General features: G+C 43.6%; 1 protein-coding gene across 1 annotated transcript in view; it reads left to right on the top strand.

The window, feature by feature from the left end:
- The window catches only part of ST8SIA1 (ST8 alpha-N-acetyl-neuraminide alpha-2,8-sialyltransferase 1), a 174,306-nt gene extending 161,990 nt beyond the window's left edge, over positions 1-12,316 (top strand). Inside the window, exon 5 of the mRNA XM_056134579.1 lies at positions 11,416-12,316. Within this exon, the coding sequence (XP_055990554.1) occupies positions 11,416-11,902 (487 nt within the window). The 3' untranslated portion in view covers positions 11,903-12,316. The remainder of the gene's footprint in view (positions 1-11,415) is intronic.
- The last annotated feature ends 6,852 nt before the right edge of the window (positions 12,317-19,168 follow it).

Here is a 19,168-nt window from a genome sequence, read left to right as displayed (position 1 = left end):
AGGTTTTACTCCTGGCTCAGGGATCTCTCCTACTGGGGCTTGAGTGACCAGATGGGATGCCAGGGGTTGAACGCTGGTAGGTCTCATGCAAAGCTAGTGCCCTACCTGCTGTACTATCTCTCCAGCCCAACAATGGATGATATTTAAAGCAATGAGACTGGACACAAGGACTTCTGGAGAAGAGATTGTGAACACAGGACAGAGATCTAGGAAATGCAGAGAAGGAAAGCAAAGGAGGAAGAGAAAGAAAATTTTCAGGTTTTAAGGATATATATAGAAATCACCCAGAATCCTTATTTCATCTAAGGGTGCTCTCTTGGTATTGTACACTCTTTGGTCAAATGTGTACTGACATGAATCTGTTATTTTAGTAGCAGATAGAGCATCTTACTGCTCCAAAAGTCCTCTGAGCTTTGCCAAAATTTATTTTCCTTTCTTCAGAACCCCTGGTAGTTACTTATTGATCTGTCACTTTTTCCCGGATAATATATAGCTTGTTGCCTTTTCAGATTGGTTTCTTTGACTGATACACATCTTTCACTTAGTAATATGCATTCTGGGTTCCTCCGTATCTTTTTATTTTATTTTCTGGGAGCCCTGGAACCATTCTCAGTGGTTCTTAGCCAGTGTGGCTTGGTCCAATCCAAGGATACAGTGCTTCTTGGGCCCTGTGGTACTGGCAAGTACTCAACCTCCCTTCAGTGCTCAGACGCCTTCCAGGCCATACACAGTGGGCTCACGGCCTCAAGGCTGCAGCTTCTGTGAGGCTCAGGCAAGCATGTGGTGTAGGGGACCAAATCAGGCTGGCCACATGCAAGGCACGTGCCTTAACTCCTGGACTGTCTCTCTGGTCTCTCGTTTATTTTTAGTGCTTAATTAGATACTGTTTATGAATACTACATGGCTTCTTTATCCATTCATCTACTGAAGGACATCAACGTGGTTGCTTCCAAGTCTGGCAGTTTGAATAGAGTCACTATTAGCATGTGTGTTGGGGGTGTTTGTGTGAGTATATTTTCAACTCCTTCATGTAAATATCAAAGAGCATGATGACTGGATCACATGATCAGAGTATGTTTAATTTTGTGAAAAATGCCAAACTTTCTGTCAAAATGACTCATTTTGTAATGCCAGCAGAGGTGAGTGAAGTTCTTGGTATTCCACATCCTCACCTGCATGGGGTGATTTCAGCATCCTGGATTTTGCCATTCTCCTAAATATATATCTGAGTCCCATTACTGTTTTCGTTTTCATTTCCTTGAAGACAAATGATGTGAAGCATCTTTTCCTATTCTTTTTTTTTTTTTTTTGCCAGCTGGTCAGGTGTCTGGAAAGCGTGTGGCCCTTCTGCTGTCATTCCTGTTGCAGGGCCATTCCTGGCATTGCTGGGGGGTGAGGGAGGGTATGGTGCTGGGAGTGAGCACAGGATCCCATTCATGAAGGGGAGACACAGGCCTGCTGGCCTGTTGATTTGCTTTTCACCAAACCGCCATGAATTACAGAGTTGCAAAGTTACTCATGATTGACTTACCGGGTACAGTGTTCCGGCACCAATCCCTTCACCAGTGTCCACGTTCCTCCACCAGTGTCCCCGGTTTCCCTCCCACCTACCCACCCACCCCCCCCCCCACACACACACAGAGACAGGCACTTTTTTTCTTTTTCCTTTTTCCTTTTATTTCCACCTTTTAGGGTCTTCACTTTACAATACTGTTACTGATAGGCCATCATGCCTGTCACATTCCCCCATCTCAGCGCCTTATCCTGGTCTAGAGTGACCACTTCCCTCTATCAGTGGTGTTGTGGCCCCTTCCCTGACCAGTGGCACATCCCCTCTCCCCTGGTAAGGACCAGATCTCCTGCTCTTCATTTCTGTTATCTTTGGGTGATTCCCTGCTATGTTTCTTTGCATCTCACACATGCGTGGGATCATTCAGGATCTGACCCTCTCCCACTGGCTCCTTTCTCTCAGCATAGTACTGAGACCCATCCGCTTGTCAGCAAATTTCACGACTTCATCTTTCCTTATGGCCAAGTAGTATTCCATTATGTCTATGTAGCAGAGTTTCTCTATCCAGTCGTCTCTTCTCAGGCACTTCGGTGTCTTCCAGATTCTAGCTGTTGTGCATAGTGCTGCAGTGAACGTAGGACCGCAGATGTCTCTGGCTCATTTTGGTTTCTTTTCTTTTTTTGTTTGTTGTCAGGGAGCCACACCTGGTGGTGCTCAAAGGTTACTTGTCTCTGCACTCAGGAATTATTCCTGGCAGGACTATAATGGTCCTGCTCTCAGGACGATGTAAGGTGAAAGAAATCGAACCCAGGTTGTTGGCATGCAGTGAAAACACCATTACCCACTGGACTATCGCTCTGACCCCTTTGTCACATTAGTTCAATAATTTTTGTTTGTTTATTTTCAGAATTTTAGTATCTTTAAACAGCGATTTGAATTTGGGGAAAGGGGGTTTCCAAGCTGTCCAGATGCCCCTCCCATCTATTTTGTCATGTTAATATCTTAACTTCTTGGAAATAGATGCCCAGAAGTGGATTTTAAGGTTTATATGGGAAGCCTATTTAAAAAAATTTTTTTGAAGATTTTGTTTTTATTGAATCACTGTGGGATAGACCCTTACAAAGCTGTTCATGATTAGGTTTCAGACATACGTGTTTCAACACCCATCTCTCCACCAATGTGGCACCAGTGTCCCCAGGTTCCCTCCCATCATGCCCTCCCCCCTTTCCCAGCCTGCCTCTATGGCAGTTGTCATCATCATTCGTCATCTTCGTTGTCGTTGTCATCGTTGTCGTCATCATCATCATCATCATCATCATCATCGTTGTCTTCCTTCTCTTCCTCTTCCTCTTCCTCTTCCTCCTCCTTCTTATTCTCCTCCCCCCCCTTTCTCTCTCTCCTCCTCCCTCCCTTCCTCTTCTCCCCTCCTTTTGGGCATTGTGGTTTGCAATATAGACACTGAAGGGTTGTCAAGTATATCCCTTTACCTACTTTTAGCACTCAGTTCTTGTCCAGTGTGATCATTTCCAATTATTATTGTCATACCCTCTGCCCCACATACAGTTGTGGTTGGTTCCAACCATTGACCAGTTCTCCTAGCCCCTGTTTTCCCTGGCCATGGACATTAGTCGTCTACTATATATATACCACAAATGAATGCAGTCATTCTATATCTGTCCCTCTCCTTCTGACTCATTTTACCCAGCATTATATCCTTCATGTTCATCCATTTATAGGCAAGTCGTGGGTGGGGTTGGTTGTTTTTTTCTTTTAAAGGTCTACCCATGCCTCGTATATCTTTGATAGTAACCCCTTATTAGAAGGGTATTTAGTGAATAACCTTTCTCATTCCATAGACTGTCTTTGTATCTTGGTCATTGTTTCTTTTGAGGGACAGAAGCTTCTCAGTTTAATGTAGTCCCATTTGTTTATCTTCGGTCAGTGGAGTTTCAGCTTTGAAGATATTTTTAGTCTTAATATCATGGAGAATCTTGCCTACATTTTCTTCCATTAACCTTATGAATTTGAGTCCAATCTTGAGGTCTTTAATCCATTTTGATCTGACTTTTGTGCATGGCATTAGCTAAAGGTCTGAATTCATTTTTTTTGCATGTAGCTGTCCGGTTTTCCCAGCACCACTTGCTAAAGAGGCTCTCCTAGGTTCACTTCATATTTCTTGCTCTCTTATCGAAGATTAAATGATAATATACTTGAGGGTATGTGTTAGGATATTTATCTCTATTCCTGACTCGTTGGTCTGCAAGTCTGTCTTTATTCCAATGCCATGCCGTTTTAATACTATTGCTTTATAATGCAGTGTCAAGTTGGAGAAGATGGAGCTTCCCATCTTCTTTCCAATAATTGCTTTAGCTATTCGTGGGGGTTTATTGTTCCATATGAATTTCAGAAGTGTTTGATCAATTTCTTTGAAAAATGTTATGGGTATTCTTATAGGGACCGCATTGAATCTGTTTTGGGGAGTATTGCCATTTTTACAATGTTAATTCTCCCAATCCATGAGCAGGAAACTATTCTTAATTTTTTGAGATGCCTCTATGCCATTTTCCATCGAAGACAACATTGCCACCAGTAGTGGATGAAATTGCCTGTCCGCATTTCGTAAACATCACTGGTTGTCTCTGTGCTCTTTGATATATATGTTCTCAGTTTATTAGATGATACCTAATTTTGTTTTGATTAGCATTTCCCTGTCTATCTGAATTCAGACCTTTGCTGTATGTATTTTGAAACTACTTTTGTTGGTACATAGTACTTATTGACTTTTGGTCGTGGTATTCAGTTGATGACTATAAATTGCTCTGTTTTCCTGATTGCAGTTTTTAATTTTTATTTTAACCAAAATAATGCATGTACGTGGTTTTAAAAAATCAAATAGTATGACAGCACTTAAAATAGAAAGCAGCAATTTCCTGACTCAATGCTCCCCTAAATGATGTTGTTCCAAGACTTCTCCAGCTGATTTTCCTCTTATTTCACTTTAAAGCTGGAGCGATAGCACAGCAGGTAGGGCGTTCGCCTTACACGCGGCCAACATGGCCGACCCAAGTTCGATTCCTCCGCCCCTCTCGGAGAGCCCGGCAAGCTACCGAGAGTATTTGATATGCCAGACACAGTAACAACAAAGTCTCCAATGGAGACGTTACTGGGCCCGCTCGAGCAAATCGACGATCAACGGGAGGGCCTTCACTTTAAAGCAGCATGCCTAATTACATTTTAAAATGCATCTATGGTTTTTTCTTTTCTTTTTTTAAATCCTTGAATGTCTGGTGCAAATTCAGAGCTTCTCTGCCTTAGGTCCTTCCCACAGCACCTGCCCTCCTATGCATCCACCTCTCTGGGCAGCTCTGCCACGGTCCCATCAGGGCTCAGTCCTTCCTGGGGCCCCCTAGCCCCATTCGCCTCTGAGTTGGAAATTCTGTCACTAGGTATTAGTATCCAATGCGACTTTCAGTGTTTCCTCAGTAAACAAAGGCCTTCCCGGCAACGGCTGCTCATTCCCCAGGTTTCCGCTGGAACTAGAGTTTCCGGTAGTGCTTCCAGGTTTGCCTACCCTGGCACCTCTTTTATGGTGTGGAGACATCCTTTCAGGAACTCTTTTTCTCTCTCCAGACTCTTAACTGGTGACTTTCTAGGCCTGCCATATGTGGAGTATGTTTTTCTCTTATAAGAAGCCACCTGTTATTATATGTTTTAAATGCCAGTAGTTCTCTCAATTACCTGAATGTTCTTTTTTCTTTTTATAGCCTCCTACCTCGTTGGTGGATTTGTGTATTTTCAGATTTCTAAACAAATGAAATAGAACTTTTCCGCAGATTTTCTTCTGAATGGTCTGTGTCCCCTCGCTATTTTCCTCCTTCTGTCTGGTTCTCTGACCTGCATTTTGGGGTGTCCCTCTCTGGAAGAGATGGTTTGTTCTTGTTGGCGGTGGAAAACTTTGTGAGGGCCCAGGAAAGCTAAGAAAGTAGCAGGAGGGGACTTCCTTGGGGTGAGTTCCAAATGCCGTTATTGGTAAATGCCATGGCAGTGCCTTGGTGCCTGCAGGCTCCCACTGACGGTGAGAAAACCCAGTGCAGGGTTGGAGTTCTCCCTGCCAAAATGTCCCTGCTTCTCCCTGGTCTCAACAGGAACCTTCCGGGCCTACCGCAGTGTCCCCTGCCTGGGCAGAAGTTGGCAAGTGCTCCTCAGGTTCCTGTGTACCCTGTTTTCCCACTAGACTCCTCATTTTCCAGGGACAGCCCACATGCACCGAGAGTTCATCTTCTCTTGTCAGGGTGAATTTCAAGACATCTCTCTCATTCCAAAAGGCTTCCTATAGGACAGAGAGCACACCTTAACTTTACCATCCTGTTCACTGGCAGCTTGGAGTTGAACATTTTAACATTCTTATCCATTGTAATTCTTGGTACATTGTGTGTTTGTCAATATTTTGTTCTGTTTAGATTGATTTTGTCAATATTAGCTGCTCATTGGCTGGATTGGCTGAAAATGGTTTTTTTTTAGCTATTCCCTTTGTGTTCCAGCTCATTGATTATGGTTGTAACATTTCACATGTTGACCTAATCCATTTTGTCAATATTTTCCTTTGGAGAGTTGTTGCAAATGCCTCAGTTCTTCATTGTTTTCTCTAGTTTTTCTTATAATGTAGACTTTAATCACTTATCTGTCTTACCTTGAGGTAAATTTTTTATTGGACATGAATCTATTCTCCTTCAAATTTCCAAACAATTATCTAGAGAGCTTGAATTATTAACTAATTTAAATTTTATCAACTTTTTCTTATTACGTAAATTAATTTATAAAATTGCTATATTTTTGTGCCTTTGGCTCTTGTTTTATTGATGTATTTTTTATGTTTCATGCCTATTTCATTATGTATGTAATTTATTGTTTTAAGTATTCATTGGCTGATTGACTTTTTAAATTATTATTAATAGTCTTATTCTTACACATTCTACAATTAGGTTATACAAATTAAAGATGGATAAGACTTCTCCTGTGTCTTCAAGGGAGAAATAGTGAGTTACATAATGAGATCAGTACCCAAGGACTGTAGAAACAAGGGCCAGGAGGATCAGTCAGTGGTTGGAAGCCTGCTTCAAATGCTTAGGGAAAAGGCAGTTGGGATAGAGAAGGGACCACTATGACAAAGATCATCGGAAATAATCACTCTGGTAAGAACTGTGTGCTGCAATAGGTAAAGGAACAAACAGGATAACCTCTCAGTACCTGTACTGCAAACCATAATCCCCAAAGGTGGGGAGAGAGAGAAGAGAGAGAGAGAGAAGGAAAGTGCCTGCCATAGAGACAGGCAGGGGGCAGGGGCTGAGGAGGGGAAAGGGGGACATTGGTGGTGTGAAATGTAAACTGATGCACTGATGGAGGGATGGGTGTTGGAAATTGTATGACTGAAACCTGATCACAAACAGCTTTGTAGCTTTGTATCTCACAGTGATTCAATTAAAAAGCAAATAGTGAGTTACGGTGAAGCACGCAAGAAAGACTGTTGAGAGCTGACTTTGGAGGAAAGAGGAAACGCTACAGCAGGGTCTTGATTTGTAGGCAGAACTTCACCCGGATGATGCATAAAAGGTAAAGGTAAAGGCCCTCCCGTTGATCGTCGATTTGCTCGAGCGGGCCCAGTAACGTCTCCATTGGAGACTTTGTTGTTACTGTGTCTGGCATATCGAGTACTCTCGGTAGCTTGCCGGGCTCTCCGAGAGGGGCGGAGGAATCGAACTCGGGTCGGCCGTGTTGGCCGCGTGCAAGGCAAATGCACTACCCGCTGTGCTATGAGCAAAAAGGAATCTGTTAGTGCAAAACTCATAGTTGCACATTCAAGGTGAGCTTTGCCAAGAACCTAAGAATGAGAGATGTTTGCATACAATTCAAGAATAATTCTGTAATCATTCAATAAAATATAAAGTTACCGTATCAAATTCTTGATCAAGATACTGCTGAAATCACTCTTTACAATAGCCAGAATTTGGAAAAAACATGAATGCCCAAGAACAGATGACTGGTTAAAGAAACTTTGGTACATCTACACAGTGGAGTACTATGTAGCTCTTAGAAAAGATGAAGTCATGAACTTTACATACAAGTGGTACAACATGGAAAGTATCATGCTAAGCGAAATGAGTCAGAAAGAGAGGGATAGACATAGAAAGATTGCATTCATCTGGGGGATATAAAGTAACAAAGTATGAGATTAATACCCAAGAATAGCTGAGATCAGCACCAGGAGGATTACTCCATAACTTAGAGGCCAGCCGGGTATTCTAGGGGAAAGGACAATTCAGATAGAAAGGGGAACACCAAGTGGAGGGTGTTTGGAGGATCCTCCCAGGATGGGAGAAGCATGCTGAAAGTAGACTATAGACCAAACTTGATTGCCACTCAATGCCTCTTGTGCAAACCACAACACCCAAAAGGAGAGAGAGAACAAAAGGGAATTCCCTGCCACAGAGGCAGGGTTGGATGGGGGCATGGGGGGGTGGGAGGGATACTGGGTCCGTGGTGGTGGGAAATGGGCACTGGTGGAGGGATGGGTATTTGATCATTGTATAATTGAAATCCAAGCACAAAAATTTGTAAGTCTACAACTGTACCTCATGGTGTCTCACTAATAAAAATTAAAAAAAAAAGATACAGCTGAAATTGTAGCATGTTTTCCACAATGATTTAATGAAATTCTGCTTTGGGGGGGGGGGGCGTCCCTGGGGAGTGCTTCACGGGCCCTGGGCCAGATCCAGGATTTGTCTTGACTGTTGGGTGCTCACGCCAGCAGTACTGTTGGGGCATTGGGAAACTCGGTGCTGGGGTCCACATGGGCCAGGCCTGCAATGCTCAGAACCATTCAAGCAATGCCCAGTGATGTGATACTGGCGGTCAGACTAGGAGCTGCGTACATGGGAGACTCGTGTGCTCTACCCTCATGAGCTATCTCCTGGCCCCAAGTTAGCTTTCCAAATAAGGTCATTTGTTGAAGAATGGAATAGGTCAAATAATAAAATGGAACATACAGCTTTGTTCTTTAGCCGTCAGTGAAGTTCAAGCCATGATAAATGTAAGATGTGTATCCTTTTCCAAATAAAACTCAAGATGGAAGACTACCCTTTCCAAGAATAATCGCTGTGCTTGAAGACTGGGTGCAGAAGCTCCATAGCCAAGGTTTGATTGGCTGTCATTCTCATTAGTCTGCTCTCCACAAGGACGACAGAGACCGTCTCCACAGCCAGCAGGGCCCTGTGGCATAGGAGCCGTTCCACACAACAGTGGGAGCAAGTGGAAACAGTAAAGACAAGCTGTCAGGTACACTGACTGCTCTAGGATGTGGCTGGTAAAAAGAGAGAGGGACAGCACATGACTCTGGGATCCACCCAGAGGCACATAGCAGAAGGCTCAAATTAAGGCCTAACCGTGGTCAGAAGACTGGAGAGATGGGGGGCAGAGAATGTCCCAAAGACAGGAGAGCCCCCTTCAGAGCACGATTCCTTTGAAGCAAGAGAATCACCTTGCTCCCAATCACAGATGGGAAGAGTGAGTACCTCTTCCTCCTAGAATTGGGACCAGTTGAGGATGTAAAGAAATGGATATTCAGGGAACAAAGTGTTTGCTCTTCTGAGAACTGTTTCCTGGACACCTGCACCAGAGTCCCCTGGGAACTGCATAAAAGACTGAGCTCCTGAGATCATTCTCAGCATTCAGGAACTGTGAGACCAAGTCGTTCTCACTGCAGGTTGAGAACCAAGGTTCAAATGAAGTAAACATTGCCTGCAAAAGTGTCTGCATGAGGGAGAGAGCATGTGTGTATTAGCAAGACAGCAGGAGCTCTTCATGGGCACGGGAAAGAATCAGAGAATGGCTGAGCAGAGTGCTTTGGAGATGAGAAAGCAGGAATTTATGTGTCTTTGTGGTTGCTGCTAGGATAAAAGACGAGAAAAAACCTTGCTATTGTGTCTCAAATTGTCAGACCCAGGGGAGATTTACTAAAGCAGACTGCTGGATCAATGGAGAAAATGAGAGAAAATGAGACATTGCCCTTCCTTAGACTGAGAAACACACCTTACCTGGCAGACAGTAACTGATGCTGACGGCCACATAGAATCCTGTGGATCTGTGTATTCCAAATGACGCTGGCACATGTTAATATGGAGCCCTGCCGAAGAGACAGGCCAGACCTGCCTCTGCTAATGGGGACTCCATTCCATTCTTAGCAGCTGCTCCTGCCCCTCATCTAACTTGAGCTAGGCTGTTCCCCTTAGTAGAACAAGTTCTAGAGTGCTCTCCACTTGAGCTTGTTGACAACTTTTCAGCTGGTCCCCAGACCATCAGCCTCTCTCTCCACCTCAAACTCACCTAACCTATGTGAGCTGTTTTTTTCTGTTGTTGTTGTTATTGTTTTAACACAAACCAACTACGAAACAAATGTAAAATATTTATTATTCAAGTAGCAAGTGCTCTAAAGGCTGACTGCTCTGACTGTTCCCCCTGAACAGAGTGAAGTCTGAACAAATGAGAAACCATCACAGCACCAGCACCACTGCATAGCTCTCCTGCCCCATGTAATCAGGGGCACTGCCTTGTCCCTGGTTCTGGCAGGTTAGCTGGGTCCTCTGGTTGGCTGGCTCTTCTTCCCATTTCTCCACTTCCCCACAAGGAGGATATTCCCTGCCATCCCTTCTGAGCACATTTTGGCCAACCTTCTACCTCTTCCTAGGCAGAATAATTATTCCATTTACATTTCATGGTAGTTTCTTTTAAAAATCAAATAACAAATATCAGTGTAATATGTAGAGCATCATATTGTATTCACTTGGAGTTTTTTTTTTCTTTTTGAGAAAATGCACTGGGAATTCACAGGGGCTATTCCTTGCTCTGCACTCAGGAATTACTCCTGGCCGTGCTCAGGGATGCCTGGAATCGAACCCGGGTCGACCACATGCAAGGCAAATGCCCTAACCGCTGTGCTATCACTCCAGTCCCCACCTTTTTTCCCGTTTTGTTTTCTATTCTAAATTGTACTTAAATTTCTTGGGGGGCTGGAGAGATAGCACAGCGGGTAGGGCATTTGCCTTGCACGTGGCCGACCCGGGTTCGATTCCCAGTGTCCCATATGGTCCCCTGAGCACCGCCAGGAGTAATTTCTGAGTGTATGAGCCAGGAGAAACCCCTGTGCATTGCCGGGTGTGACCCAAGAAGCAAAAAAGTTTTAAAAAAAAGAATAAATTGTACTTAAATTTCTTGAGACAAAAAGCCAGGCAATTAAATTTTTAATTCTGAAATACTTGACAGATAAGATACATGTCACCAGTGTCAGATGAATAACATCTGAACTGGGGCATCTTCTCTTTGTATAATCCAAAATGAAGGAGCAAAAATAAAGGATTTTTTGAAACAGCTAAATGAGGGTTTCTCAGTATCATTTTCTAGAAGTAATAGGCTAATCTGCATATTCATAGAATCCCAGAAAGAAGGTACTTAAAAGTGGTTCCTTTGATTTGCAAATGAGGAAACTAGGTCTGAGTTTGTGTCAGACCACACAAGTGACTTTCATCAAAGTTCTGCCCAAACAACAACCTCTCCGAATTCATGAGTATTAAACTAATTTTACATTCCTGACAAATAAATACTGAATGAAAACAAAATGAATAATGTTAGAGCATTCCAAGGGATCCTGAGTTTAAGATTGACTGGGGAAAAGCCAGGTTACTTGCATAAGAAATGATTCATAAGTACAAAGAGAATTTTAAGTAAATGTGAAATGTTTTTCCTCGTTTCTTGCTGAGATGATGGGAGGTATCAGTGTCATAAGAAAGAAAAAAAAACCAGAATGGATTTTGAAGTTCTTCGCGTTCATTGAGTCTCTTTTTTCTCTTTAATAGGTTTCAGAACTTACTGTGGTCCAGAAAGACATTTGTGGACAACATGAAAATTTATAACCACAGTTACATCTACATGCCTGCCTTTTCTATGAAGACGGGAACAGAGCCATCCCTCCGGGTTTATTATACACTGTCTGATGTTGGTGCCAATCAAACAGTGCTGTTCGCCAACCCCAACTTTCTGCGTAGCATTGGAAAATTCTGGAAGAATAGGGGAATCCATGCCAAGCGCCTGTCCACGGGACTCTTCCTGGTGAGCGCAGCTCTGGGCCTCTGTGAAGAGGTGGCCATCTACGGCTTCTGGCCCTTCTCTGTGAATATGCTCGAGCAGCCCATCAGCCACCACTACTACGATAACGTCTTGCCCTTCTCTGGCTTCCACGCCATGCCCGAGGAATTTCTCCAACTCTGGTATCTTCATAAAATCGGTGCGCTACGAATGCAGCTTGGTCCGTGTGGGGATGCCTCGCTCCAGCCCACTTCCTAGGGATAAAATGGAAGAAGAAAGAACTGAGCCAGGATATTTTTGTTAGATTTTCTACATGAGTCCAAAGGAGACGGTCAAGTTGCTTCATGGATTGACATGGGCCACTTGAAAAAACAAGGTCGAAGAAAATGGGAAACTCGACTTTTCATGTTGACTTGGAGAACAAGCAAGAAATGCAGCAGCCTAAGAACTATTTTATAAAACATTGACTTCGTAGCCAGTGAAATGCTGATGAAATGATGATGGTAAAGAATTTTTACATGGTTCAGATCTAGAAGGTGCCACTTGTAAGCAAGATGGAACTCTGGTTGTTGTAGCTGAGGGACTGATCAAAGTACGTAATCACAAGAAATGCCAGTGCGAGGCAAAATGTATTTTGATCATCAACACAAACTGGATTAAATTTGTTTTTTTTTTAAAAAAAAACTGTCTTATTAAGACTGGCATTAGAACCATAGGTTTTAAAATATATATTTATTTTTGCCCTATTTCGGGGCAGTGAGTATGCGATGGGGTAGATTTTTAAAATCCCTTCCAGAATACTATGAATACAAAATGCTATGGCTGATCATTGTGATTTGTTGAGCCACGTCTATGTTATCTATAGTCCCCTCCTTTCTACGTGTTAAATAAGAATTGCTTCCCCCACTTCTGTCAAGTCCCCTTAGATAATGTGAAACATTGTTGAATTTAGATTGTGTTGATTCTTAGTCTGGAATAACATGAGCCACTTTCCTTCTCTTCATGATTTAGGACATAAACTCAGTTCAAATCTGCATTAGGTAAAGCCTAATTTGCATTATTAATTTAGTGCAAAAAAAAAAGATTACACGCGTGAGTGTATCATCACTTTTGCAGATTGGCATAATTGTCTTCATGATTCCATGTCGAGATGAAGTAAAAGCACAATGTCGTCGAGTTTAGTCTGGAAGGCAGTCTGGAAGACACCTCTCCTTTCTGCCTAGCCTGGTTTCTTCCCTCCATGAGGAAGCATGTGCCTACACATGTGTAAGCAGGCGCATTTCCACAAAGCTCGTCCCCATGCAAGTGTAAGAGCTGAACCCATGTGCCCTGCTTCAGTAAAACTCCGCAGCCAGCGTCGAGAGCTTACAAATGTATTATGTACTCTCTGCTCCACCTTAATATAAAACAGTCCAGCTTTCTGCTCATAACGCCCAGACCAGCATGTACGATGAGCCTTTCCCCATGGCAGCTCCCCAGAATGAGTAGAATTGCTTGGTTCATTTCGATCCCCACTGTTTTTTCGAGTGGGCTCTTTGTTGACCTTAGGTCACACAGACATGGTGTCTGCCAGTCAGGGCACTTGATCAAGTCGCTGTACACCTTCTTAGTAGGAATGAAGTGATGTAGGAATGTTGTGACTTCAGCCTCGACTCACTGCAAGAGCATGACTGACAGGAATTAGAAGCAGCCCGGTGTGATCACGTGGAAGGGAAAGGGAGGAGTGATTATTCTTCTTGTGCCTCAAAGATGCCTAAGGCTCCATGGAGGTTCTAGAATTCCCGTTTATTAAATATGACCAAATAGAGGTAAACTGTACCCAGAAGTTCAGCTTCATTTTTCCCCCAATGGTAGAAGCTTGGTATACCATGTAGAGTAAGTATAATTTTTGTGGTGGGTTAACTTAAAATCAAATCAGTGAAAACTGATAGCTTGGTGAGCTCAGTAAGAAGATTCAGGTTAAATTCCTCGCAACACAAGCTATCCCAACATTGTTGCAGTGAGACCCAGAAATGGAATTGTGTGAGGTAGGGGGTGTGGGGGTCAGGATAACAAAACTTTTGGGGGGAAAGTATGCATTGTTGAAGAGGCAGTTTCTAAGATTGAATATTGAGATGACTATATAAATCAGCAGTTAATTCTGACTTAACATGGGTTATATTAACAATTAAAAAGTTTAGAATTAGAGATTATCAGTTCTGTGTTGAACTGATTTGCTGTTTGGATCCTATATGACAGCAAAAATGTCACGAGACTATCATATGAGTGATCTGGGTGAAAGATCATGAACACAGCCCTGAATATATTTTCTCTTTTGAGCAGTCATTATTTGGAAATTATCTGTACAAAGGAAAAAATATTTTTGCCCGTACACTTAAGCAAAAATGTAAAAGAATAAGCAAACACCGTACAGTGTTAATAAAAAGTGTCAGTCAGGTTAGTATTTTAATTGCCAAATTTGTTCAGGTGTAGTTCATGAGCTCCATAAAGCTCAAGCTTTGCGATTCCATTGAAAGCGATATCTGGAATTATTTTCTTGTTAATTCCAGGGATTGATTTACCCAGAGTATTTGTACAATGTTTAGTCTGTAAATTTGTGACTTCTAACAGACAGTTCAGAAATTCCCCCAATTAATGTTTACTAATCCAGTGATTTTCCAACTAGTGTATTCCCCTCCCCTCTCCTGGTGTCATCTGGCAGTGACTGGAGACATTTTTATTACCACAATGTGAAGGATGCTACTAGTATCCGTGGATTGGGACCAGGGATCCATGAAGCTTTCAGTTACGAACAGGGTCAGAAGCTGCAGCATCTCTGGAGCCGAGGGAGCGATGCCCTGCGTGAAACCGAATGAGTCTTAGGCGGTGCCAGTTTTCTTTCCTTACATATGTCTCTGCCATCTGACAACAGTTGATAAGGATGTTGCCTTCGCACCTGGCAGTATATTATAGGAACAACACCTCTGTCTGAGGCTAGATAAATAAATGGATGTAAACATAGGTGTGGGCTGTGTGCTGTGTGTGGAGCATCTATTCTCACTCAAGTATTGTCTTCACAAGTGAGAACCTTTCTGGAATCATCCTCATCATCCAAGAGCATGCAGGAAGAGCATGGATTTTTTAAATTTTGTTTTGTTTGGGGTTGGGGGTTACACTCAGTGATGCTCAGGGCTTACTCCTGGCTCTGCACTCAGGAGTCACTCCTGTTGGTGCTCAGGAGGCCATTTGGATGCCAGGGATCAAACCTGGCTAGGCCACGAGCAAGGCAAGCGCCTTACCTGCTGTACTATCTCTCCAACCCCTCTAATATTTTTTTAATTAGTCAAACACTTTACTGAAATCATTAGAGATACTTTCAAGTATGAATTCGCATCAGTAACATTCTTGTCAGCAGCTATGTTCATTCTATTGTTCCATTACAACCTCCTCTCAAAAAAAAAAAACAGTCTAATTCATGTTTTAAAAATCTGGCTTTGAGAAATATCAACAAATCCTCATTAGGAGAAACCTCAGAGGAAAGTAAGTGAGGACTCACGGGACATGACAGGAAATCCTGTCATTGCTGTGACCACAACCAGCAGTGCTCGGGGGCTACTCAGTGGGGGCATAGGTCTCCGGGCCTCACAAATGCAAGGCCTGTTCTCTCCCACAGAGCCACATGCACAGCCCTAGAAAATTCTTACTGTGTTGTGTCAAAAAACATTCCCACAGAACCCAGTAGTACCTAGTAAAGCTCCACAGAAGTTGTAGAAAGTTTTCTGGGAACCTGAGGACAAGCACGCGCAGGAATAGGTGTCAGACCTGGGCTGTGGGTTGGGGCCGGGCAGTCACTCCAGCTGAGCCCAGGGATCCATGGAACATTCTGTCTTGCACGGCTTGAGACAGCACCATGGGCAAGACCTGAAGCTCTCCCAGTCAGGCTCACACGCTTCCTCTCGTCTTTTTCTTTTTATGACTGAAGTAATCTGTTTATCCACCTCTCCCAGGGAGAGTAGGTCAGTGCTCACATGCTGTGGCTTTTGGTGAGCGCAGCAAAGGATGAAGCAGATGGAGACCCTCAGTCAGCAGGACCTATCGCTGCAGGCCTGGCTCTGTCGGTCCATCTATGCTGGGAGAGGGAGGCAGTGGAATGGACACTTCCTGGTTCTACTGTGCTCAGCACAGCTCTGAGAAGGGCCTCCAGGCACTGACCTGGTACCGACCACAGGGTAGTGGTCAGCCATGCAACTAGAGATCGGGGGTGGAAATTCGCAGAGCAATGTCATACTGTGTGCTGCCTTAAACCCTTTTGCTTCGGTGTGGGCTGAGATCTGGGTGTCCTGTGACAGAGGTCTGGTCCCTCACATAACTGTCATCCTCAGTGTTCTGTGTTCTGAAAAGTGAAGCTTTGCCCCATGCAGCTAGGTCTCCTGAGTCCTTAAATCTAGGGAGATAGCAAATAGTCCACCAATTTCTCTATGGCTTCTTTGAAACCCCTGGAGACTCACTTGTAGGAATCCTGAAGACTTGAGTCTGTAAACCCCTAAGTAAGGGCACCAGTATATTGGGTTAAACACTGCAATATTTGTATTCCATAAATGGCAGGAGATTTCGATGAATATACAATTGCTATAGCCCTTTTTCTTCCTCCCTCTCACAAAAACAAAAATACTATTGGATTTACCTACTGCCTGTGCTTGGATTTTGAATTTCTAAAATACATCCCAGAGGTGAGAGATTGAATGAGCTTCTGGGAATGGGAAACTCACTCAAACAGGAAGTCTCTGCTTCTCACTGCAGCAAGGAAAAAACAAAAATACGGGCTTCCATTTCCTTCTTACTTCCTTCTTTCTGGTGCCAACATTCTGACTTCACTCTCTGACAAATAAGGAACACATCATTTATTGTAAATTGGCTTATAATTACCAATGGGCATTCATGTGACAGAAATGGGAGTCATATTTCATTGAGGGTCACACATTTACCTCCTTTATGTTCTTATTGATTGCTGTGTTGTGCTAAAAATCCTTTCTCATCCTGTTCTTAAGCTGTGGCCTAAAAACCAATGATGCAAAGCTATCTGGAAGTTTTATTGTATGATATCCAGATGTATTGATTATGGGATAATGGGATTTTTCTGCAAATATTTGAAAAGCCTTTGCTTCACATGATATCAATAAGCGTACAAAACAGGTATGCTCCCCAGAGGAGAGTAAAATCAGGAGATTGTCTGAAAATAGATATGTCTGTTTTCCTCTGCAAAAGTCAAAGGAATAACAAATTGTCATTCAGTGGGGCAGGAAGTGTTTGTGGGCGTTGAGATGTAGCCAGACTGCAAAGAAGGGAGATCAGAGCAGGGCTTTAACTGGGCAGAACTGCTGGGTGGAGACTTTTATTGTCACTCAGAAGAGTGCACAGAGCACATTGTCCTTGAGTGCAGCCCGGAATAGAAGCTCTTAAAAACATGTCAAAGGAAACCAAGAGTCACGTCGATGATATGGCTAGTGAGGAAAAAACAGGAGAGGAAGTGTAGACAGGAAGACACTCCAGGAAGCAGACCGAGAGTCACCTGTTCGCCCTCTGCAGTCTGATGTGGCCGCATGGATGGCTCCCTCCTCCCTCTCTCCCCAGGGGGCAGTTGCCTCCAAGTCTGAGCCTGGATGAGCAGACACACTCATCTTCCAAGCCCTCCTCTCCGCCTTGACACTTACTGCCACAGGAACACCGTTATTCCAGTCTCCACTTGCAATGAGGTGGCAGTGGGAAGAAGTGTCACTTGACCCTGCCTCTCTGTGGAGAGGTTACCACGTGCTAAGCACAGCACGGTGAGTTAGCAAGCTCTAGGCGACTTATGATGTTGCCTTGGGCGGCCCTCAATGCGTTTCCCCCTGTGTCCGTCCCGTACACTCATGCCCACCTGCCTTGCCTTCTGTATGCCCACTGCAAAGTGAAAGATGTCTGAGCCGGGGAAGCACCACGGCAGAGGGTGCCTTAACTTTTTTCTGGCTTGTCTCTTCCTTCCTGCTGTCTCTCTTTCATGTCTTCTGTCACTGTGAAGCTGTTTCTGTCCCACGGTATATCTTTCTCATCAGCAAGAGCTATCAATGTCTAGAGTGTGAGCGCTTTATTCAAGTTCACAATAGTACTAGGCCTTGGAAATATCTGATACAAGTCTGTAAATATCCTTTGTCGACGTAGTCCAACCTTCTCGCTGAGAGTTCCTTAGGTGTGAACCGCAGGGAGGATGCCAAGATTAAGACCGTTTTTTCCAGCAAAGCCCAGCCTGTGAGGAAACTAGGAATCGGTTCATTTCTGTTCTTCATTCAATGTCAAGAACGAGTCCCCAGGGGCTGGAGCAATAACACAGCGGGGAGGGCTTTTACCTTGCAAGCGGCCGACCCGAGTTCAATTCCCAGCAACCCATATGGTCCCTTGAGCACCACCAGGAGTAATTTCTGAGTGCAGAGCCAGGAGTAACTCCGGTGTATCTCTGGGTGTGACCCAAAGAGGAAAAAAAAAAGAGTCCCCATGGCTTTCTGGGTGGTGGGTCACTAGATACCCTGTCATAATCTGAACCATTTATAGTCTGGGTGATTTGTGGGAGGTGGGTGTATTAGAAGCCGAGATGTGGGGTGGGAGAGCAGAAAACAGACGAGGGTAGCCTGCTGGAAAGTTTGCTCATTCTTCAGAAGTCTGGACTGTCACTAGCGTTCCGGTCACCGCACGGCACAGACGGAGGCAGGAGAAGCTCCTATTGTCTCCTTGACTCTGCACTTATGTTCTTTCTCACATATGCCATCTTTTTCAGGATCAAGTTTGCAGAGGCTAGAGGTAAGGGGATCATAGAACAAGCAAATAGTCGTGAGCCTTAGAGTCTGACTGCCAGTCTGTGGCAACGGGGGTTCTGAAAACAGATTTTCCATCTGACTATAAAATTGAAATCGCCTTTGAAGTGACTTTATACTAAAATCCCTCTGTCGTGGCAGGAAGTAGAGGGAAAAATCTGTGCTCTTCAATTCTACTACATCTTTTTTTTAAGTTTCATACAAAATGTAACAGGTAAGAAGAAAAAGCTAATTGGTACTTTTCCAAGTGTGACTTGAAAACCAATATCTCTGCCTGTTGCTACTGCTGAGTTGTTTCTTTCCACAGAGTCGAAAGACAGAGCGGTGAGCGGAGGTTTGCTGTAAAAACATGTCTTCTTCTTTGGTGTGTTCATTGTAATTATGGCTGTTAGTGAGAAGGTTTCAGTAACTCTCCATTTCTACCTCCCTTACTTGGAGTATATTTGGAAATGCACCCTGTGAATAAAAGGATTTTTTAAAATAGCTTGTGGAGTCCTTTTTTTTTTCTTCTGGATGCCTGTCAGTAATTGTTTAATTTTTCTGTTGTTCCTTTGTTTTGTATCTTATCAGCTACATATTTCTTTCCTTCCAGATGAAAGGTCATACTGCTTGGGGAGAAAATTATTTTAGAAATGCAGAATTACAAACGCTATGAATAGACCATGAGAGTACCCCTGGTCCGCATCTACAGTGAAAGGCA

Source organism: Sorex fumeus, unplaced genomic scaffold, assembly GCF_029834395.1.
Source record: "Sorex fumeus unplaced genomic scaffold, SorFum_2.1 ptg000100l, whole genome shotgun sequence".
NCBI lineage: Eukaryota > Metazoa > Chordata > Mammalia > Eulipotyphla > Soricidae > Sorex > Sorex fumeus.
The sequence above is the reverse complement of the archived record's forward strand: the minus strand, read 5'-3'. Positions and strand labels throughout refer to the sequence as shown.